Source organism: Parasteatoda tepidariorum, chromosome 8 (assembly GCF_982258835.1).
Source record: "Parasteatoda tepidariorum strain Cologne lab strain chromosome 8, Ptep-v5.0, whole genome shotgun sequence".
In the NCBI taxonomy this organism is placed as follows: domain Eukaryota; kingdom Metazoa; phylum Arthropoda; class Arachnida; order Araneae; family Theridiidae; genus Parasteatoda; species Parasteatoda tepidariorum.
Window position 1 is genome coordinate 26,235,981 of NC_141762.1, and position 25,371 is coordinate 26,261,351.

Sequence of the window (25,371 nt, forward strand, 5' to 3'; positions counted from 1 at the left end):
ATGGATAAAAATGACAACATTTCTAAAAGTCTCAATCATGATCTTTCATATTGAGCCAACAGTTTTGACCTGCTCTGACCACCACTTCCAGAACCGACTTCAAGCAAAGTTTTCACTCAGTTGAAATCATCAAGTCGTACTGCATCTATTATTATATTTTTTACGTATGTACGTAAAACTAAGTTTTGTTGCTTAGATTTTTGTTACAAACAGTTTTCATGAATATCGTTTTTCGGAGAAAATATAGTGTTTGGACAAAAATATATTTAGAACGAATTCTGTACTAAAAGATTTTACATGACAAAACTGCTGGAACAGCTTGAAAGATTATGCTTGAAATTTTACTAAATGATGTCATTTTTACCCACCCAAAATGTGCCTCAACGAGGAGAGGGAGATAATGGCGCTACTTTTTAGTTTTGCTATCAGCAATTTTTAAATCGTGCTATAAGATTGCAATATTTATATTAGAATGCTTTAATAATTATAGCGCTATTAAAAAAGGAAATAAGCTTTTATTGTCTTAGATCATTTTGTCGAAACTTTTGTATGGGTAAAGCAAATGCCATTTCTAAAAGATTCAATGATGATCTTTCAAATTGCGCCAACAGTTTTTCCCTATAACATCTTTCAAAACATTTGTTGAAGATTGTTGACGTTGAGTTAGTATAAAAGTGTTACCATAATTTTGCTCAATCACGTTACGTATTAATAATGTGTATTATTTCACGAATGCTTTAATAATATACACTGCTCAAAACAATTAAAGGATTTTATAAGTTTTGTATAAGATAGGTTGAACTCCGACCCACGCCAGGGGGGTATACGGAGATAAAAGTAAAATTATTACAATAAAATTCTCTAAAAACCAAAATTACAGTAAAATTTTGCCAAATGACAGTGGTGGTGATCAGTTAAAAATGGATTAACAATAACACTTGACAATTAAAAACATGTGTTAAAGGCAATGAAACCCAATAGCGCCGGTGTAAATGTCGAGAATTAAATGATTATAATAATAAAGAAACAAGAGATAAAAAAAATCTCAAAACTAAAATCAATGAAAGCTAAAAGTCCAAATAATAAATATCTAAAAGTAAAAGTTTGACTAGAAGTCTATGAAGTCTAAAATCAAAAGTAGATAAAAATTCAAAATGTAAGGCTAAAAGTTGATTAGTAAAAATTAACGATGACATGCTCTATTGTTGGTTCATGACTGGGGTCAGTTGATCTGGGGCTAGAATGTCCTCAAGGGTTTGTTTAATAATTTGAATCACAATTTTCCTGCAGGTCAATATGGCGAAGAATGAAGTCTTGTATAGCGAAGTTATAAGTCTTGTATGAAATAACAGTATAAGCAAGTTTTTTTTGCATAAAATGTAGGAAGAGAGCCACGAATACAAATTTTTCTTTTTTTCAAACTTCGTAGTATGCAAATTTGAGTTTGACGTCGACGACGACGTTTTAGTGACAACGAATTTGATTTGGCTTTCAAATTAATGTAAGATTAAGTGGAAAATAATGAGCGACATTCAGTAAGCGCTTCGTTTCGATGAATTTTATGTTTCAACGAAGTCAATAAACCAAATTACGAGCTTGGAGAGTTATTGGCCAATTAGAGGGGGGCCAAACACAAGCCGAACTTGCAGAAGCCATTGGAGTTTCGCAAAGTGTAGTTTTCAGGATCTGGAACCGTTTTTTGGAGACTGGAAATGCAGGCCGCTGATCAAGGCAAGGGCGTTGACGTGCAACAACACCCAATGGAGACCATTATTCAGCGCTAATGGTCTTGCGTTCGTGCATGAAAGTGTAAGATTTAGAGGTGGGGGAGTGATGGTCTATGCTGGCATCTTCATTAATGGGAGCACCGATCTCCATATCATTCGCAATGGAGCTCTGACGGGTCACTAATATAGGGATAAGATCCTGAGACCTGTTATAGTCCCTTACGCTGCAGCAATTGGAGATGATTTCATGTTAATGGACGGTAGTTTTAGGACACATCGTGCTAACTTGGTGAATGATTTCTTTTTGGAGGAAGGAATCATACGAATAGGTGGACCAGCGTGTTCGTTCTCCGGACATGAACATAATAGATCTTGTTTGGGACATTCTAAGCAGACAAATTTCTGGACGGCTTCCATCCCCGCAAGCTCTGCAAGAATTGGAAAGATTTCTTCTGAAGGAGTAGGACAGAATACCCCAGCCCCTTATTAATAACCACATTGACTCGATGCCTCAAAGATGTTCAACGTCGCCAGCCGTTCGGGGAAACCATGCCCTCTACCAAAAACGATTTTCTTTTAAGAAAAACAACTTTTTTTTATTTGTTTTCTCATATGCTGAATTTTTTCCTTTTTGAACTCAAATGCTTAATAAAACGCATTTTTTTCTGCCAAACAAATTTCATTTTTATCTCATATAGCCTACTAAGTCTCTTGATAATGTATCAATCATTCAAACAATTCTCCACGTGCAAGATCAACCCACAACCTCAACATCCTTTAATTGTTTTGAGCAAGCAGTGTATATTGTAAAAGCAATTTCTTATAATATATAATATTACTATTACATTATTTGGATCAACTGTGACATTTGTTTCAGATAATCCATTGGTCGTGCATTTTGCTGAAAAAATATGCCAAGAATCATCCATGACTGGTGGAAAGGGTTCCTCTCTTGGCAAGCTCACGGAACTGAGCAAGGAATTTCAAACTGTAGGGAAACATTTCTTTAAAAAACTAAAATTTGATTTTGAATTCAATTCAATTGATAGTCAATTTCAAATGTTTAGTGATGATATGTACGGAGATCTTTACATCTTTTTCGTGCCGCGATCTTAGTCAAGGAAAAAAAAATTAGTTTTCTGAATATTGACCAATTTACGGGAATCTTTAATTTGCTGGCATTATATAATTATCTTTGCCATCAAAACTTAACCGCAATTAATTTATAAAAAAAACTCCCAATTTGAGCCATTTTTTTATAATTTAAAATTAAATTATAACACTTATTATGATTCTATCTAATGTACCGTACGCCAAAAAAAAAATAAATAAATCAATTCTGAGCAAATGTTTAGTAACTACGCAAATATGATAGCAGCATCTCAACTGCAATTAACTACTCAATAAAGCTGCTATGCATATAAACTGAATGATAAATTTCTATAAGCTGTTTGAGCTTAGAAAATGCATATGCTCTTGATCATGGCCTCAACAATATCTAAACATAATCATAGTCATGCGGTTGCTCGAGGCTTTTTACCTCTCCATCGTGTGTCACTTTATTTTGAAGTTGTTTTAATCATGAATTATTTAGATGAAAGCAGAAAAAAATATCTAAACAAATAAAAGAGATAATAATCGACTTGAAAAATCATAAACTAGATGCTTGGATATCATTGGTAAATATGCCGCGATTGCAGGGCCAATAAATTATTAGAGCGTGGTAATTAGATTCGACTGCCTTGGTACATGTACTTATAGGATCCATATTAAACCAATTTTGAGCCCAATTGGGGCCAAGGTAAATTTTTCTCTAGGTTTACTACACTTCAAAAACTTAAATACTCTATAAAGGTAAATTTTTGCAACACCTTTCACTACAGCCATTCGAAGGCTTCTGTTTTCTCGCTGCCTCTCTTCATGCTTCATGCTCTAAATTATTTTTGTTTGAGCTTACCATTTCCTTTCTATAAATAGAAGAGGAGGGGGTGCCGCATATTAGGTATATATCACATATTAGGCACCGAATCACTACTATCAAGTGTAAGCTTTTAGCTTCATAGTACAAATATCTGTTTTTTTAATCTGAAATGCGGAATTTTAAATTCAAAAAATGTGTTAAAAAATTTCAAAACAATTCTTTTTCAGTTTATTGTTCCTAACGGTATGGTGGTGACCACAGCAGCTTACCTAAAGTTCATAACTAAAGATGTACTTAAGGAGATAAAGAATCTTGAAAATGTTCTATAGTAAGCAATTTCAAATGTTCTGCAGTTACAAATGAAATCCTGTCTGCTTCTTTATGGATATTATAAATTGGAGCTCTTCATATATTTTTTAATATAATATGTATATATCTTAATTTTATAATCCATCTATACTAATAATATAATATATAATTTTTAGAAATATAAGTTTAGTGTATTATTTGTATAATATATAAAACTTATATTTTTTTCGGAAATAAGTAAATATTTTTTTAGAATATGCCGCGAATGATCGTATACTAAATATTATAAGCAATTTCAATCGCATTGGTTTTTCAAGCCAGATGTGTTCTTGATATTTAATAAAGTAATTAATTGCTTTTCAAGACTTGGATCAGAGAATCTTTTAAGCTAAATATCAGAACCAAACAAAATCAGAGCTTAAATATCATTTCAAAATGAACTACAAACAGGAACTTGAAATACAAAGGTAAAATATTAAGGTATACATTTCACTACCACTTAAATAATTAAAAAAAAATGTTTAAGAACAAAAAGTTTAGTAAGTGCCCAGGTACCCAGTTTTTGGTTCATGAAAGTAAAAAAGGATTTGGTGATCCGTCAAGCACCGATAAAAATTGGCATTCATGCCAGGTATTTTCGATATTACGGAAATTGCAGCGTCTTAATAAAAATGTTTGACCTGGTAATTACTTTACAAAACAAGCAATCACAAGTTTTAAATTAATTTAAAGCTAACTTAATTCTTAGTCTTTAAAATTTCTATTTTATTTTCTATATTCTATTTTTAAATAAGATCTTGTTAATCGTATTTAGAACTACTTGAATTGTTAACATGAATGATTATTTAAACTGTTAAAATGTCGCAATAGTTTATACAAATTGTCTAATCTAAAATAAGCGAAAAATTAAGTTTTCCCTCAACTATTTTAATTTTGATAAGACGCTGTGACCATTGAAATTACTAAAATAAGATTTCATGAATTTTATTATTAGTGTACTCATGTATTTATATATTTCTAAACCTCTAGCGGAAATGTTCCTGGTGATATTAAAGAATCATGCCAAAGGTAATTTGTTTTTAAAATTGCAAAATTGTCGAATTATTATTTTATTAGACAATTAATATGTATTATTACACATATTACAATTAATATGTATAATTAATATGTATTATTATTTTCATATATATTTTTCATTTATATTTTTCACATTTCATTTCATTAATATTTTTAGGGTTATGGATGAAATTATAAAATCGGAACTCTCAAATGAAATCATGAAAGCAATTGAAAGCATGCTTCAAAAGCATTTCTCCGAGAAAGGTGTTATTCAATTTGCAGTGAGATCTTCAGCAACAGGTCAGATACATAGTTTTTATTGAATCAATTAATAAATGACAAAATGATTTTATTAGAAAAAATAAACTATAACTGTTGCTTATGCTTAGAAACAAAAAAGTATTTTCAAAATTGAATTGAGTAACAAAATATTACACTTAATAAGAATTGAATTACTTTTAACTACACATTGCTTCACAAGCACAAATCAAATAATAAAATATTATTTCACAGGTGAAGATACTGAACAAATGTCTGCAGCTGGTCAAATGGAAACATACTTGGGTGTTGCAGGTTTAGACGATGTAAGTGGATTTAATATATTGAAGAGTATTGTACTAGTTTTATCAGTTTTGTTTGAGTAAAAGCAGGTGCATGCGCATGGAAGATGCAAAAATTCATGGGATGCCATAATTATCAAGCAATCAAAATGGACATTCCTTGTTCATTTAGTTAGAATTACTTTATGTTAGCAGAGTTAGGACAAGAATCTAGAAAATTGCAATTTAAAGATGTGAAAGTTATGATATCGGAATATGTTGCTACGTTTGGCGAAAAATTCCTCAAATCTTGCTTTAATAACAATGTTTTTCGAAGACTTTTCGCCAAGGAAAATTAATTAAAAAAACTACAGTTAAAGTGTCTTAGCACTTGAAACAAAGCTATAAAAGTTCATAAATGTCATTTCGCTGTAAAGAATTATCTGGAGTTTAGAGCAGACAAATAACTGAAGTATTTTAAAAGTTATTAATTTAAAAAAAGATCAATTTGGCAACATTATTCTAAGCAGAATAAAATTATCAACATCAATGCTTTAATGCATTTTTTTAGGGGTCTCTTGGAAGGAATAAGTCCCGGAAGAAATATCTTAACCATGGAAAATTTTCCTATTATTAGCTAGTCGAGAAAAATAGCATTTTCAAATAATACTGTATACAATTAATCTTTATTATGATAGGATGAACTACTAGAAACGCGTTTTGCTTAATTTATTAACGTAAGGTCACTGGCATGGGCGAATAATAAATTTTTAAAAAATGTAATTAATTATATTATTCTCTTTCAGTTTTATGCATGATTTATTTATTGTTTACCTTTTTTCCACCCCGAATGAAAAACGGGTATTCAGCTAGTTCAGTATAAAAATGTATCTTTATTCTTGGAATCGTTCGCGAAACGTTTTGACTGTAATATATTGTTAGCAAGGAGACAAGGACAGATTTCTTTTTAAAATGTTTAACTTAAATAACTTAATGAAAGTCTCAAATACAGCTGTAATAGTTTTTGCTAACGATTTCACAAAATATAACTACTTTCAACTCCAATTTTTCTTGCAATAAATACTTTGAATAATTATGTTTAATTTTTGAGGCAAAAGAAAAGAGATATAGGCACATCTATAATTTCCAGATTTAATTGAGTAAACAGACCTTATGAATGCACTCTAATGTTAACAACACTGATAAATTTTTGTTCAGTTTCTTTTCGATAAACTTTGGCCCTCAGCGAATGACAGACTGTGCCCGTATGCTCCATCTCTCAAAAACACATCCTGGTATATGAACTCTAACTTAAACTACAGTTATTCCTGCCCTACTTTATAAAAAAGTAGCAGAATTTGATCAAAACCTCCTAGAGGAGAGAAAGCCTCCGCAGGGGTTACCATAAACGAGAATCGATCTTTAGTAGTCCTAACGTTGTGACATTTTTCGTATTTTTTCTACTTTGTGCAATTTATATTAGTTACGTCGAACTACGAAATTGATCCGTACTGAGGCCTTCTCTCTTCTAGGAACTTTTGATTTCATCTGGGTAAAGCGCAATGGATAATTTCAAATTAGTGTGGTATAGGGCCACTATCCGTGAAGAATCAAAATTAATCCATTATTTATTTGGAGGAATAAAGAGCCTGTTTTATCCTATATAAGCTTTCTGGACTCATCAACCACCGAAAATAATTAATATTAAAAGTAAATTACAGTTTAACTTTTAAAATAAATACCAGGAATTTTTTAGTATTGGAATTTACTTGAAATAAAAAAGGCATTTTACCGATTTCGATTCTTTGTGTTGTTTCATTATTTTGCGAATTGATGATTACCCTGAAAAACAATTTTTTTTTGATAAAAATATTTGATCTTGCCTAATTAGTTTGTGGGGATTACAGATCTGAAATTAGTTTTGCTCCTAACGTAACAGATTTTTTTAGTTTATTATTCATCTAAATTTACAAGTTTAAAAAAAACTGTAGGTAAAACTGTAATCCGATTGCAGATATGAAATTAGGATATGATTGTATTTAAGATCTAACAGAAGACAGATATAACATGAAACAAAAGAAAAATTTTTTCCCCTGTGTTATATATTAATCACTATTATAAGAAAAATTCTCATGGTGCTGTATAACTATTTATTTCTGCTGCTGTACGAAAAAAAGCATGTTTGAAATTTTTAACGTTTTTAACTAATTTTATAGATTCTCACTGCCGTGAAGAAATGTTGGGCATCTCAATTTAGCCACATTGCAACTCAATACAAAAAGTAAGTACGATTTTGTTTGTAATAATTACTTTACGTAATATACACAATTTGCTGAAGAGAATCGTGGTGGCTCAGGGGATAGAGCGTTTGCCTTCCAAATGAGGTGAACTGGTTTCGAATCCCAGCGATGACTTGTCGATACGAATCTCGCACCCAGCTCTCACCGACCACAGTGCTGACGCTAAAATATCCTTAGTGATAGACGGATCATTTGTTAGAGTCCCTCGTTGTTTTCCTCTCCATATAATGCAAATGCGGGTTAGATTCATTAAAAAGGCTTTCACGAAGGCAAAATTTCTCCCAATACTTGATCCAGGAGTTCCCTTGTCTTCTGGATTGGGTTCAAAAGGACAAGGTTACGGAGTTGAACATTAGAAGTCGTAAACCCAAAATTGGGTCGACTGCTTAACGACGGTTGTGAAACAGAAATAAAATTCATTAAAGAAAAAGTTTGCAGTTATGTCTAAAAAGTGAATTTCTGTTCTTTATTATCTGAAAAATAAACTTTTTCACAGTAAATACCTATACAGCAGTTATGCGTTTTTTAATCAGTATATTTTCTCAATAACGCATTGACTTTGTATTCATTTTATCCTCTTCTATTTATAAAAGCTTCTGATGAGGAGTTGTGCTAATTTCATATCTTTGTAAAAGTCTACAAAGTCATCTGAGTCTTATGTATCCTTAAATAATAATATAGTCTCCACCATTCGCTGTTTTTCTTGCTCGAAATGATAGGTGATTTTTTTCTTTCACTGTTAGAATTTAAATTCTAAAATTACGGAAAAATAATCAGCTGCTTTGGTCCATCCAATTTACCTTAAAATTTACGGTTTAGAATTTTTTTTTACCTTCACAGTTTTAAAACCGTTTTGCAACTTGTATGGTTTAAAAACTATGACTACAAAACTATGCATTTTTTAACCATTTTCAACTAGCATGGTTCCAATACCGTGAAAATGAAAATTAACTGGACATTGGAGTTAGGTTTTTCGTTATGTAGTGAACCTAATAAAAAGCCTGAACTCATTGGAATTAAACCGAGGAATATGGCTTAATTAGTTCATCTTTTGGGACTATCTAACATAAACGAGGGGAAATGTTGTACTTTTGGTGTTAAGCAGCTTTATGGTGCCATGCGTGACTGAGAGTATTGTATTCTAATAGCTCAGGGTCACCAATTAGGAAGGGCAACACACTGGTAGCTATTTATGTGTTGCAGGAATGGAAGAAATAATGTTATGCTGAGATTCAAACTCCGTTCAGCTGGTCATGAGATTGACAGATTAGCTCTCTAGGCTATAATATGGGCCTAGCTTCAAGGAACTATGTGGCTTTAAAAGTAGGGCTCAGTTGCCATGGTAAAATTCTGTTTGTTTAACCGTTATAGGTGAATACAGTCAATAAGCGGTTTTTTTCTCACTGTAGTTTGAACACAATCTTTTTCATGGTTATTTGCTGCTTTGGTATATTATGGTTAAAAAAAATAGTTAAAACTTTTTATTTAATCAATTCTTCAGGGAAATTTCAAATAGTGTTGCTCTAAACCTTTCGTCTGCAATGAAAAAAATATTATTGTTTAATAAAATTTCATTTTTAGGCAGAATGGTCAGATAATAAATTCACCAATGGCAGTCGTTATACAGAAGATGGTACCCTCTGACGTGGCTGGTGTATTATTCACTTGTGATCCCCTCACTGGAAATCCAACTAAGATGACCATCACCGCAAACTATGGACTTGGAGAGGTAGGCTTTCAAATTTGTGAATTTTATAATTATTACATTTATAAATACGAGCAATTAATTAAGAATTGACACTGTGTATGTGTATAAGTTCAAGTACCTACCCCAAAATGACTGACGGTTTAAAATTTCCGTGTAAACTAAAAAGAGTTAGGCACTAGAAATTTAAGATTTGCCTCGTTCTGCTTAGGAAACCAGATGATTTATCTCGACCCTATTTTAAAATTAGTGATTAAATATGCCGACAGAGAGTGCTGCTTATTAAGAAAAACTATTTAACCATATTTTAATTAAAACTTGCTTTTCGGCGCGTGTTATTCAGTCTGAGTGTGATGCAATTACACACTGAGCAATATGACGTGTGATGCTATTAACATATGCCCACACACATATATTAAGTTGAAATGGTTTGAAATGTAACAGAAAATATCAATATATAAATTTTTCAAATAACGGAACCATCCGTAGGTGAACTTTGTGAGAGATTTTCAAATTTGGGAATAATAAAATTCCCGTACATTTCTTACTCCTTTCGTTTCTCTTTAACAGCACATTGTAGGGATTGGCTCACTGCTAGAGGGCGACACGAACCTAATTAAAGAATTAAGAAAGAGTAGATGAATAGAAGACGGCTCGTTAGGTTGGGGTTGGTTTTTCCTCTATTAGGGTATATTTTAATGTTTCTGCATTTTGGCCGCTGAGGGCTCTTATAATTTGCTAATTTTTTCGCTTCATGTTTTGAATGTTAATTAATACATTTTGTTGTAGCTGTTATTTTATAGGATTTACTTCAAACGCATTAATGCTCATCACATTACATTTTTTTTTATTAAATTGTAATTTAATTGAATATTTTTGGAATTGTCTGTTATTTACGGAACACTATTTAGAACTTTCGGTAGAATTTATTTAAGCAATGACCAATTTATAATTAAGTACTTTACAATGTTAGTTGACAACGTTTAAAGTAGAAATTATAAGTAATGAATAACTTCGTTTTCGTGGGGAAAAAACAGAGGAAATGTTATGTATGCTTGCCTTTCTTTATTGTTAATTTTTCTAATACGTTACATAATGAAATTTTGTGTATTATTTTTATATCAGTCTGTCGTTTCGGCCTCAGAAGAACCAGACACAGTTGAGCTTATGAGAGATTTTGAAGACAACTTGTATGTTCACAACAAAATAATTGGTGCCAAACGTCAAAGAATTGTACTCCAAGGTGATTATATTAACAACTTATTATTCTTAAAAAAAGTTTCAGAATAAAAAAAAGATTATAAATTAAATTATAAAGGTATTTTCATTAGGTAAAGTGTTCATTCAAAATAAAAGTAAAATATAGAAAATACACAATTATATAAAATACAGTGGTTGGAAAAAATTATGGAAACACTTCTAACTCTATATGGACATTTTTTCATTGAGCTGCAAATGTTTTGAAAAATTTTACATGGTAAAATTGTTGGCACAGTTTAAAGGATCATTCTTGAAGCTTCTAGAAATGGTGTCATTTTTACCCATACAAAACTTGGAACGACCAAAAGAGGAGAGAAAATTAATAACTAAGTTTTGGTTTTATTATCAGTAATTTTGAAATAATTCTATAGGATTGCAATATTTATATCAGAATGCTTTTTTACTTGAAGTGATATTGAAAAAAAGATAGAAACATTTAACTTTTCACGCTCAATTTGGTCGATGCAAACTTTGCATGGGTAAAAATGTCACTATTTCTAAAACTTCAACAATGATCTTTAAAATTGTGCCATCAATTATGTCATGTAAAATCGTCTAAGACATTTGCTGCTAAAGGAAAGATTGTTTACAGAGAGATATAGAAGTGTTTCCAGGCACGATATTTATATTGGAATTCTAACATAAATATTGAATGCTCCAATATTTATATTAGAATGCTTTTTAATTGAAGAGATATTGAAAAAAAGAAAGAAACATTTAACTTTTCACACTCAATTTGGTCGGTGCAAACTTTGCATGGGTAAAAATGTCACTAATTCTAAAACTTCAACAATGATCTTTAAAATTGTGCCAACAATTATGTCATGTAAAATAGTCTAAGACATTTGCTGCTAAAGGAAAGATTGTTTACAGAGAGATATAGAAGTGTTTCCAGGCACGAATCCCAGCGATGGCTGGTCGATACGAATATTCTGTACCAGGCTTGCACCGACCACAGTGTCCTAAATGACGACCACAGTGTCCTAAATGACGACCACAATGACGTAAAATGTAATCAGTAGCTGACGGATAATGGGTTAAAGCTATCAGTCCCTTGCCATCAGGCTTACTGTGGTAAATCAATACAAATTTCTCGAAATATTTGATCAAAGAGTTCCCTTTTCTTCTGGATCGGGTCAAAATTGCAACGTTACATTTTTGAACATTGGTAGTCGTATGTACACTCAAAATTATATATAAAATTATATAATTAAACTATTTTCGTCTATTATTAATTAAAATAATATAAATTAATTAATGGTTTATAAAAATTTATTTCTGTAAGAAATTATCTTTCAAAAATAAATTTTGGAATGGTATGCCAAGTTGTTCTGATTCGCTTAAAAAATTCTCGAGATATGGTGAAATGTGCAAAATAGAAAATTAGCATTAAGGGGTGGAAACTTTCAACTGTTCTCCGAATGAAAGTACAGGGCAATATTTTCCAGATTGCGAAACCCCTCCCCTTTTTTTGGAGTCATAATTTAAATTCGTCAAAAAAAGCATGTATATTTAGAGTTAAAACTTCTGTGTGTCTTATTTCGTAGTTTAAAATATCGTCCGCGGTAATTATTTAAAATATTTAAGGTGGAGGACTCAATTAAGCCGAGCCTTAGTACGTGAAAATACTATCATTAGATCAAAATGTAATCATTGTGTTCACTTTTTTATTTTGCGCATTGTACAGCTAGTGCTTTTATTTAACTTTATTTAGCTATATTTGACTTTATAATTAAAGATTACTTTAATTAAATTTTCTTAAGCTATTGTTTTTATTTAAACTTTGCAATAAATCATTGCCTTTATTTATACTTTTTAATAAACTCCTGTTTATACTTAACCTTTATAATAAACTTTTGTTTTTGTTTAAACTGTATAATAAATTATTGTTAAACTTAAACTTATTTTAGTTAAACTTAATAACCAGTTATTGCTTTTATTTAAACTTTATAATATATTTCGTATTTAAGGGAATGAATCTGGAGGCACAGAAGTACAAGATATTTCAGAAAATGATCGGAATTCATGTTGCTTAACCGACGAAATGTCACTCCGTTTAGGAAAACTGGCTGTCAAAGTAAGTATAGATGCATTTCAGGATCAAAGATATATTTCAGGGATATACTTCAGGAACTAGTCTTTTCACTGTTATTTTAAAAGTTAGTGATTCATATCAAGGGCTTCCAAAATTATCTTATACTTTCGCATCCCTGATTTCAAATTTGCAGTCGGTTTCTCTCTACGAGCTACAATTTTTATACAATCGAAAAATATATAGAGAGTGTGTTTCAAAACGTCGTTGCAAAACTTAACGTCCTGGTCTGTCATATCGTGATGAACAAAACATACATAAGAATTTGTTCTCGAAAATGCAAACTGCGAAAGTTAGCGAGCAATGTTCATAGTGGTATAGGGGGAAAATGATGTAGAACGAGGTGTTAACATGACTCTTATCAGAGAATACGGTTAAATTACCGAAAATACTCAATTTTTTCCCCTTTACAACAAAGTATTCACAACGTTGACTCATGGATTCACGGAGACGTTCAAAATAGGCAGGTGTGTCACGAATGTACTGCTGTTTCCACGATCCTGGCGATGATATACGCTTCCGATGTTACGAGCGTCTCCTACAACCCGGACTTCATGCATCCCCGCAGGTAAAAACCATGAGGAGTCAGGTCAGGGGATTGTGGTGGACACGTGATTGACACTCCTTTGCCAATCCAGTGATCAGGATAAGTCTTATCGAGGTATTCCTGCACAGTGTTGTTAAAATGTGCACAAATACCTCGATAGGATTTATCCTGATCGCTGGATTGAGAAAGTGCAATGTGCTGTGTAAATGTGCATCGTGCTGAAACAACATGCTTCGGCGAGTGGAGCAGGAACGTTAACTATCAGACCATCTATCCAAAAAAGTATGATATGTATTCCCATCGAGGCGTTGAGGTAGTAGATAAGAGCTAATAAACATGTCATCGATAATTCCGACTCAAATAATTGTGATGAAACGTTGTTGATTTACATGGGCATGTGTAAACCTTGTGTTTCATGCGCTTGTTGTGCAGTTTCAGGACACCATCTTGTGTAAAAGATACTTCATCAATAAACAAAATACACTATGTAAAATTCGGTAGTGCTACCCGTTTTTGCCAACACCAACGTGCGAATGCAACACGTTTGAGATAATCGTTATCACATACTGTTTGCACTCTTTGGACGTGGTAATGGTGTTGCAGGTCTCCATGTAGTATGCACATAATGCTGTAACGATGTATGCCGAAGACGCGTTCGAGTGCTAGGAGGTTTGTGTCCGGGTACCCCTCAAACCCCGGTAGCAAAGTTTCCTCTGTGACAGGTGTCAGTGTAGTGCGTTCTCGATCGACGTGGTTACGCACTTGGAAAGCTCCTGCCTTAGGCAATCCGTGAAACAATTACTCAGGCAAAGCACTATTTGACTGGCGTCTGTTTGGATAGCGTTCTGAATAGTTCCACTGCTCGTCAATTTCCCCCACAGCACCCTACATGTACACATAAATCCTATTGGCCAATTCTACGTTAGTAAACTGATTCGTCCTTCTGCAACGTCCTGAAACATTGCCCGCTAGCGATCGCAGTTTGCATTTTCAAACTTAAATTCCTTTTCAAATCTTGCTCGTATGACGAATATGATAGACCAGCATATTAAGTTTGGCAATAACCTTTCAAAACAACGAGCATAGTCCAAACTAAGGGTTTCTTAAAATTCAGTCGAAAGACTACTTTTTTCTTTAGATATTTCAGTACTAATCAAATTTGTTTAAGGAATATGGATTTGAATGAAAATACTATTTAGAAATTTTATTTTTTTTAGATTGAGAAAAGCTATAGATCCCACAGGGATATCGAATGGGGATTTTGGAACAACAACTTGTATATATTCCAAGTAAGAACCAATTTATTTCATGTTAAGTTCTTCATTGTCAAACGTACTCCTTTGTACCAAAATTATTTTAGTTACTTATTATAGGGCACCGCGTTAATGTTTTAAGAATTCGTGTTATGAAAATTATTCGAATTGCAAAAATTTTAAATTAATGCTTAATGCTTAAATTATGCTTAAATTATAAATTAATGCTTAAATTATGTGGATACTATTATGGATATTGATAATCGATGCGGACATTCATGTTTTAGTAAAGTAGATTTGCACTTATTATAGAGCCAACAATACATGCATCCTTGTCTGGGTTCATGAAGTCCTTAAGAAATTTAAAAAATGGTAGGAAAATTTAGAAAATAAAATTCCTCTCTATAAATATGTATAACCACATACAATATATTAATATTTGCGAATAAATATACTTAGCTACAACATATGGTGTGTAGAATTTTTAATTATCAAATGAAATTTAATAAAGGAAATTTAATAAAAGAAATTTATAAATTTTCAGCATCATAATTAATCAGCGTCACTTTTGAAATTTAATAAAAAAAATGTAAAATGTGATGTTGATATTTTAATAAAAATATTAGAATATCAGCATCACTTTTTAAATCTTTTTAAGAACCGTATGAATTCTGCTAGTTATATGCACTGAAGAACTGAATCCTCATGATCACCTGCTCAATAACGCGTTGACTTTAAAAACAGCTGAAACTCCCCTGAGCATGAATGCAGCTGAAACATTCTAATAAATTCTTGATAGATAAATTCTTGATAGATAACTTCAGGCAGGTAATTCCAAATGTCAAAGCAGCGGTTTAGCAAAGCGTGGTGGTGTTTGAGCTGTTTTTCCATAACATCCCAAATGTGGTCTATCGGATTACGATCCAGTGAATTAACCAGGACATAAATTATAAAACAGCATTATGCTCTTTGAACCATTCCAACACAACTGAAGTGTTGTCCTGCTGGAAGAGTCCATTTTCAGTTAAGAAAACAGACGCCATGTATGGGTGCAATTGATGTTTAGATAGTCCAAAGCTTTCAGAGTCTGTCCTATCGTAACAATGGAGACCAGAGGCACCAGTGAGAACGCCGACCAGAACATAATACTACCATCATTAGCCTGTGTATGACCTGCTCTTTCTTAACATGAGGGGAGAAATGTTTTCAGGTAAGACGGTGTACCGTGACGCGACCATCGACGTGATGAATGAGAAATCATATTCTATCTGACCAGACAATTGTTGTCCACATACGCATGGTCCTGTGTCCAGGGGTGAAAGCGAGACGGAAAAGAGGAAAGGCTGGTAGTAAAACCATTTCAGTTATAGCTAGTTTTGGGGAGGAGTTTACTTACTCTTTTTTTTTTTAAATTTTTCAACAATATCTACTTTATTTTGGAAAAGAAGCAGTTTTATATATATGCCAGAATTATAAAAGAAATCTTGATAGTTACAGATATTTCATTTTTTTTCGAAAAAAATGCTGGAATGAAATGTTTTACGTACCAGGTTTTTCTCTTTTCCGTCTTGCTATATAAGGGCTTTCACCCATGCCTGTGTCATCAGAGGCTAACAAGTGGGACGGTTGTTGCGCAGTCCCATATCCTATAATATCTGCTGAACTGTGTGTTCTTAAAGACTTTCACTTGGACCTGGCATAATAATGGGATTTCAGATAAGTCACTGTTAGGCGATGATTTCGTTTCATCAAGCAGGTCTGACGTCAGTTTTTTTTATGACGCGAGGACGTCGATGTCTACTGCTAGTTTCACCGTCATTTCTCTACTTTGCATGAGTAGATCAAATAAATAGATTGCGTCAGATCGTGAACTTACCGATCGTGCAGTTTCGGACATATTCGCTCCCAGTCTTCACGCCATTACAATTTACCCTCTATTAAATTCGCTCAAATCATTCTCTTAAATTGCCCTAAATTCGAATTTTCCATTGTTCAGAAAAGTAAATGCAAGAATAATTCCTTACTTTCATCAGTAGCAGTTGAATATGCCCCTGCACATCATGAAGCCGAGTTTGATACTGAAGTTCTCTTGTTTTATGTTAAGGGTTAAAAATTACAAAGCAAAAAAGATTAAGGTTCGTATACTCGTTAATTACCTACTGTTTAAAGTTGGTAAGGAAATGTATGAAAAAGTGCAAAAAATGTATAGAAATGCCAAAAAGCTGTTCGCAATATATGATAACATTTTTAAGACTCATAATTTGAGTTATTTTTTTTTCATATTGTCATTTACATTTTGTTTGAATTTAGTCTCGTCCTGTAACGAGTGGAACAGGAGAAACAGATTTTGAAATTGACCACGAAATGGACGCTCCAATGAGGATGGAAGAAGATTATTTTACAGTTTGCAATGTCGGGTATGGAAGAAAATATTGCATTTTAAATACAGATTTTTATTAGAACTTTTGAAAAAATGTTTTTTCATGGAAACAAATATAAATTCGAAAGTAGGTAATGAGTTTTCTCTAATTACCTGCTTTAGGAAAAAATCCGCGACAAAAGGCAATGTAATATTATTTTTAAATGTGGTATCTATTGCTTACACAGAGGAACAATTTCTGTTTTGTTTTATGTTGTATAAGAATTTATAACAGATTGTAGGTATTTTCGCATTGCTGATTTCAAACATGCGATTGGTTTATCTCTAGTAGCTAGTTTAACACAATTTAATAATATTTTGAAATTCTTTCAACTTACTACTGATATTCCCTATTTATCTGTTACTTAGGGAGAGGTACGTTGGACAATATTACATTTCTATTTATTATGTCATGAATTAAGGTCCTAAGTTTTTTGTCGTAAGAATTATTTTGAATGGAGTAGACAAGCTGTTTATATATGTACCTAAAACTTTACGCTCTTTATAATCTTGTACATTCAGACGAAAACTACAAAAATATTATTTTAAAAAAAGTAATTTTTCTAACAAAATTAAATTCAGACCTGAAGTTTCCCCTCCTGAATTAGGTAAGATCAAATACTTGTATAAATGCAACAAACAATGTGCTCCTTCGTGTTGTCTCCTTCCGTTACTTCAGTATTTCCTTAGGTTTTTATGAAATAAGTTCCCAGCAAAATTCTTTTTTCATACACATGAAATATAGGATTGCCCAAAAAAGGGAACATACGTAAAGCCCATAGTTTATCTCATACATTTATTGTTTAAAATGTGCTAAAAATCTATAAACAAGTTTATTATAGCGTTAATTTTAATTAAATAGAGAAGAATGATATTTTATTGGTAGTATATTTGATTAAAAAATTGTTCCCCAATGTTATTTATGATGGAGTGTTAATGTTATTATGACTTATTATGAAAATTTGAGTGGAGGAAGAGTCAAAGTGACACTTATGAAAAAATTATCGGGATAACTGAGTTCTTCTTTTTTTCGATCTCGTTTAATTAGCGTGATTGTTATTCATGAATGTTTCAACAATAGATTTCTAAGATACTATGACTGGAATCTTGATGGTTAATGACGGTTCAAATAGTAAATTTCCAAGATGGAAATTCTAGCTAATTCAGCAGGCAAGAAAGTCATATAATCAGTAGCACGTTCGAACCATCAGGATGGTTCCTACTTGTCTAGTTTTGTTTTCTTAAGTTGAACTGTCATAAATCTGTCCCGAATTACTTCTTTGGAGTAATAGATTATAGATGGAGTTATATGATTGCTCCAATTGATTTTCAAGATATTGTGATTGAAAATTCTGTTGGTTGTTAAGTTGGTTACCATCAAAAAATCCAGGGTGAGGTAAAAAGCCGAATAAACAATTTTTAATATATGAATCTGATTTAAAAAGTAAGATCTCCAAACCACTGGGTAATTTTTCATGTGGCAGTTGCATTAGTTGCCACCCCCACTCCTTCCATCAAAATATTTCTGGGGGTACAGAATTGAAAATTGATCGTTCTCTGATTCTTTTCAAAATTACGATCCATGTATAAATAAATGGAGCATGATTGGGTCTTCCCTATAAAATGGACTGCTCCATGTATGTGGATGAAATCGCATTCTCGATCATAGATGGCACCACTGAGTGAATAAGACAAAAAAATTAACCTGTCTAAAAAATTAACCTGATTTCAAGCAGGCTTGTTGGTATTGGCAAATGACATTATTAACAACACATTGATTGATGTTGCTAAGTTTTTTTAATTCCGAAGATCTTAGTCTATGGAAATATCCTCTGAATGTTTTTATCAAGGAAGTTCCATTTAAGGGCATTCGGCAATAAACTGTGAACTAGTAGCTTTAGTCTTTTGTCAGCAAATTAACACGTTTGAATTGCGAATGCCATGAAGTAAACATTTTCGAGCAAGAAACAAAGAAAAAAGGATAATATTCATTTTCTATGGTCAAAGTATGATGTTTAAAGTTCATTAATTCAGATTGACTAAAATGTCACTTAGATCACTCCCTCACTCAATTTTAAATAATTTAAGTATTAAGAAGTAATTAATAATTTATGGATGTGCTTTTCAGTGAGGTGATGCCTGGAGCCTTTTCAACTCTGTCTCTTGATGTTGTTATGAAATACTTCAGAATAACTTTTGCGGTAACCATGAATATGCAGTTTTAATTAATTTTTTTTGTTTCGCAGTTTAAAATGAAGTGAGCAATGCATTATATGTAATGTGTTTATAGATATAAGTTCTATTATGCAACATAAGAGCTAGAGTGCTGAGAAAAGGCTAAAATTTCATTTCAATTGTTCCTTTAACTATTTATTCATAATTAATACCATATATAAATAAAAATCAAGGTTAAGTTTTTTAAATAAAAATCAAGGAAGATTTTTGAGCATTAAGAAAGAAATAAGTAAAAAAATAATTTGAGTTCTGCTGGTTTTAAAATTTTGTTCATTTATTAATATTTTTTGCAGTCACCGATATTCACATTCTTAGACACACAGTTCAATCACTGTGGTACAAGATATTTTGTAGTTTCTTTTAAAAGATTTTATTACAAGTGCTAAACTAATTAAAGTAAAGATAATTAAATTAATATTAATTAAAGCTAACGATTTTGATTTTTTAAATGGTTCCGAAAAACGTTTACTGTAAACCGGGGCGAGTCTACCCATCCAGGGGCTATTCTACCCATTTTAGTTTTATTTAATTTTCACTATTTTAAATTGCAAATAAAAAATTTTTACCGACGGAGGACTTAGTTCAGACTCTAAGGAAGATAGCGCTGTAGTAGTTTGATCCGTTTTTATTTATTTGGTGTCTTTTTAACCGACCTGTTCAAACGTCTTTTGAGAGATTTGTATTGAAAATCAACCAACTTTTAGTTGGTGCTCCGTAAGTATATTATTATTATTACTATTTTCACTTTGGTTAAGTGGAAAACTTATCTAAGACTAAGATTACATTAATTTTATATGAAAAAAAAAAAAAAAAAAAAAAGAATGTAAGTTTTGCTGTTGTAAACAAAAAGCCAGAATTCGCGGGGCGAGTCTACCCATTCGTATTTAGTTTTAATAAAGCATAATAATATAATTTAGAACTTTGTTTATATTAAAATTAAGTCATTTTAAATGAATTTGAGTATATTATTTTAATTCTGCATTGATAAATTTATCATTAATAAGAAAATTTATAGGTTAAATATAAATGTAAATATAAAATATGTTTATTTTACTTATTTTTTCAATTTTTATATTACAAAATTAACTTTTTTTATTTAATGCAGATCGAGAGCTCATTCAACGAGAAAACATTGTAAGAAAAATCACACCTCCCAAAAGAATGGGAAAAGGATTTTTCAAGATTCCCAATGTTTGAATTTCGATTTTGTTAATAATCTTTAATTATTATTATTTATTAATTATTTAATTGTAAATTTATATTAATTTTAATTTATTTTCATCAACAATAATCAGAAAAAAATGTTATTTTATAATGTTAATGATTATAAAAACAAAACTGTGATCAAAATGTGATAATCGATCAAATACTCAATTTGTGTTATTTTATGAATAAAAAAAATGGAATATATAATAAAGTTATGAATTTTACTTCATAAATATCCTATATAGTAACTAAAATAACAATTTAATAGTAAAATTTGATTATTTACAATGTTAACATTCATTTTAGTAGAATGGGTAGACTCAACCCATGCGAGAGATTTGTCAGCAGTTCTATAAAAATATACAGTAACAGCGTAACTGTTAATATTTTCTAAAATCGATTTCACAGCTTTAAAGAAGGATAAATAGCGATTCCGAAACACCTATTAAAAGCCTTTTTTCTTTAATATTTACAAAAGTTTGACCACTTGAAAGTTGACAAACTGAAAAAATGGGTAGACTCGCCCCGGTTTGCGGTATGCAAATAAAGTGCATACAGAAAAGGTTTGGAGCAATATGAAATGGTCGGCGTCGCATGTCTTGCGACGAAGAGAAAAAAATGCACGATTGAAATTGAATTCGCCGCTAGTTACGCGTCTCTTTAAATCCCGCGATTAGTTTTGTTATTCTGTATATTGTTAAGAGATGGCGCAACTAGTTCCACTTTCTTCACATTTTCCACCTTGAGTTGAAATAAAAATCATTTTGTACTTTCTGTAATTTTGCTATTATAAGTTTAATCGTTGCATGTCAAAATAGTTCTAATGTATAAGGTTGGAAAATTATTTACCACAATATTTTTTAAACTAATTTTAATAATATTATGCAGATATTAATTTAAAGACCTTAAGGCAATTGAGTTAATAAATATGTTATCACAGCAATTAATAAATATGCATTTTTTTGAAGATAAAACTTGGGTGCATTGCAGGGAAAACTGGCGATCAGTGGACGGGACATTATATATTTCACCATCAGTAGGTCTAGCAAAAAACTGCTTCCTGCAAAAATATTTTGCATTTTCGAATTTGGAATAGAACATATATCATACCTGCCAATTTTCACTCCTTCCGAGAATGGATTTTCAGAGTGGTTGTAAAACAATACCCGGAAATCAATCTGATTCAAAAATATATTTATATTTTGATCCCGTTGAAAATTGCTTGCGTAAAGATTATTATGCTTTCATATATTTATTGTAATTATTTATATGTAGTGGTGGTCAAACTCATCTATAATTATCATTATAATTCAAAAGTTAATTGGAATAATTTGAGTATTGCTACCACTTTAAATATGAAAATAAAATCTTCCGGAAAATCCGGAAGAGTTGGCAGGTATGATATATGAATTTTTAGCAATAAAAATGCTTTTTTTGGGGTCGGAAATTCAAAAAAAAAAGAAAAAAAAATTCGACAGAAATTTTTTTAAAATTATTATTGCTTGAAAAATTTACCTCTTATAAATAATTCTAATTTTCTGATTTCATATATTGAGCTCATCACCAGTCAACGTTTCTTTGCGAACTTTTTTTAATGCTTTACAGAAATGAAATCGGACTAATATTTCAAAAGTCATTTTATTGGTGTTCTATTACAACAAAATAAAATATGTATAATACTTGTGTATGATAAATGTGCAGGGATGACACAGAGGACTAAAAATCTAAATAGTGTTAGAAACGCAATTCACTTTTATTCATTTATTATCTATTTAATCATAACTACCACTGACACTTTTATTTCAAAATATTCATATTAAAAACAAAATTTTCATTATACCAACGAATCACTAAAAATGTATATAGACTAGTAATACTTTTTAATTAATTAAAAAAATGTGCTTTAAAAAGTTTCTAATTATAATTTCTTTTAATTAAATATCGACATTTATTACGTAGCACATTTGGGATTTTTTAGTAACTCGTGCGAACTCTGTATATGTAGATTTTAAGCAAGAAATTTGATTTTTTTCTTTCTTATTTCAGAGGAGAATGGGCTCAGGTTTCGAAACAGTAGATAAGCCAAGATACTACCCTAGAGCGATTATGACGATGTGCTCTCGAGTGATGTTCTACGCCCTGGATGTAAATTAAAACACATTTAAATTTTTTTATTTATTATTAAATATTGTATTTAATTAGTTCTGAGCATGAAACTAACAGTCATCCGTTAAAGACCACTGGTCTTTTAATCAGACTACCAGCTGATCTCGGATATTTAACATAAAATGACATAAAGTTTTTTGTTTCATTTTTGATCTTTTTGTCACAAAATAGCATATTTCATCTGAATTGCGGCATTACGCATGCTCTCTGTATTGTAATGTTTCATTTAAATTCATTGCACTAGCTTTTCTCCTTAAAAAAAAAAAGAGAAAAAAAAATTGAACAGAGACACGTAAACGGACAGACCACTGAAAATGTACCTATACGGATTAGCAATACCTTTTAGTTATTGGTCTCTTTAGGACTCGTGTCTTATTCTTCTCTATTTCTGTTCCTTATATATATATATTTATATATATATATATATATATATATATATATATATATATATATATATATATATATATATATATATATATATACATGTAACAAAATAAATAAATGCAAGAAAACACGAAGAAAGTTAAGAAAAACAATAAGTTTCATTTATTGCGCATAAGCTTCAAGTAAACAGAACTCATTAGATAAGTTCAAAATGAAGATAAAACAAGGGGAAATTATAGACATATGCAAAAAAAGGTGGGAGGGAGAAATAATAATGAAAAAATAACAAACATCCTTTTTTTTTTTTAAATCAGTTGTTTGTTATTTTTTCAATATTATTACTCCCCCTCTTTTTTTTGCATATGTCTATAATTTTCCCTTGTTTTATCTTCATTTTATTATATATATATATATATATATATATATATATATATATATATATATATATATATATATATATATATATATATATATATATATATATATATATATATATATATATATATATATATATATATATATATATATATATATATATATATATATATATATATATATATATATATATATATACGAATAAAGTTCAGTGCCTGCCATATTGCATTTAAAAAGTTAAAATGGTAAGCGAGAAAAGGGAATATCAAGTTTGTTTAAACAAATATATACTACCATTTAGTGCAGCTGCCGACCGGCCTGTGTAGGGGGCAGGGAACTGTCCTTGCATCAGTATGGTTCTGGGTTCGAACTCCAGACAAGGCATGGATGTTCTTTCCTTCTTTGTACTATCTGTCGTCACTGTGGGAGCGACGTTGGCCCACCTAATATGGTGCCCCTGAAAGAGAGGCTAACAAAATCGCCCCGTATATGCCTGAATTGACGGATGGTAACACAGGTGGGCACTGGAATTTTTTTTTGTAGCTTGTCATTAATGGATTAAATATATTATGATAAGTAGGATTATTTTTAAAATCATGCCCTGTTAATATCGGTGGACTAATGCAATATTTGGCAAGAGGTTATTCAATTTATAAATTTATGCAATAATACATGCACTGAAAGCAATAATTGCCCTATTTTTAAAAGAGTGAGCAAAATTTCCTTTCCATTGAATCAATGTAACTTCAAAATTATAATAATATTGTGAGACTCTAAATTTAACTTTTACAGTTATTGGTTCTAAGTATTAAGTAGAAAAAAAATATTGCGATTAGTGTTCTTGTTTTGTCTATCGATTTAGAAATAAAATAAAATGTACCTTTAAATGATTACCATTATAGGAAGTTTTAAATTATCCAGAAGAACTTATTAAATATTTACAACATTTCACACAGTTTCACAACATTTTTAGCTAAGATTTTCTTTAAAATTTTTATAATAAAACCAATAACTACCTCCCTCCCAAACTAGTTGCCACATTTAGTTCGAAAATTTGACCCAAATTAGTTGCTACATTTCAAGCAGATGGAATCATAAATTTCTTCCGATGGTGTTTCATAGATTGACTCCAGTGAAATTGTACAAATAAAGAACTCACAATTTATGAGCAAGAAGAGAGTTTTAATGCAATTGCTAGTGGAAGAGTCTATAGAAAATGGGACGCGGTTTAAAAGCGTACTAACCTTAGATTTTTATAAACTTAGTACTGATTTAAGGAGGGAATGCTTGATAAGTAAAAGTTGTTGATTGATAGCATAGCACACCGAAATCTTAAAAAAAATTTTCTAACAAAATCAACAGTAACACTGAGAGATGCAAATTTACTCCGCTTTGTAAAATATATTTTCTTGTGGTAGCGAAGTTTAAGTTATTTTTTGGATTAATTTTATTTTTAATAATTTTTCCACCACTGCACATCAAAATTCAAAGCCTTATATTGAATGCAACTTTGTTGCTGCTACTCAAATTAATTTACTCAGCATATCAAGATGAACTGTATCACTCTGCACCGTAGAAGTACTTCGGGGAAGGGGCAGGCGAGGGTGTGATGCAGGGATTCGAGATGCTTGTTGATTTTCATCTACTATCGGTCAATTATGTAAATATTGTAATTAGTCTTTTCCCTTATCCCAGTTTAACCCCTTAGGGACGGGTGATTCAGAAAAGCATTCGTACAAAATCAGAATCAAGTTGCAATTAAATAAAAAACGGTAACTTAAATGCAGTCTTTGCTAATTTGACAGACTTACTTTGCTTTGACTTTAATTATTGTTAGTTTAATCATATATATAATCAATGTTAGTTCAAAGTAT

At 31.1% G+C, this 25,371-nt stretch overlaps 1 protein-coding gene across 2 annotated transcripts in view; it reads left to right on the top strand.

The window, feature by feature from the left end:
- Nucleotides 1-25,371, top strand: part of LOC107441117 (uncharacterized) — a 95,911-nt gene that overhangs the window by 33,468 nt on the left and 37,072 nt on the right. For both annotated transcript variants that reach the window (XM_087150038.1, XM_043052762.3), the window contains exons 12-24: nt 2,605-2,717; nt 3,876-3,976; nt 4,987-5,025; nt 5,192-5,316; nt 5,530-5,600; nt 7,772-7,836; nt 9,437-9,584; nt 10,686-10,803; nt 12,791-12,897; nt 14,677-14,748; nt 17,023-17,129; nt 19,260-19,332; nt 22,619-22,717. In XM_087150038.1, the coding sequence (XP_087006164.1) occupies nt 2,605-2,717; nt 3,876-3,976; nt 4,987-5,025; nt 5,192-5,316; nt 5,530-5,600; nt 7,772-7,836; nt 9,437-9,584; nt 10,686-10,803; nt 12,791-12,897; nt 14,677-14,748; nt 17,023-17,129; nt 19,260-19,332; nt 22,619-22,717 (1,238 nt within the window). The remainder of the gene's footprint in view (nt 1-2,604; nt 2,718-3,875; nt 3,977-4,986; nt 5,026-5,191; nt 5,317-5,529; nt 5,601-7,771; nt 7,837-9,436; nt 9,585-10,685; nt 10,804-12,790; nt 12,898-14,676; nt 14,749-17,022; nt 17,130-19,259; nt 19,333-22,618; nt 22,718-25,371) is intronic.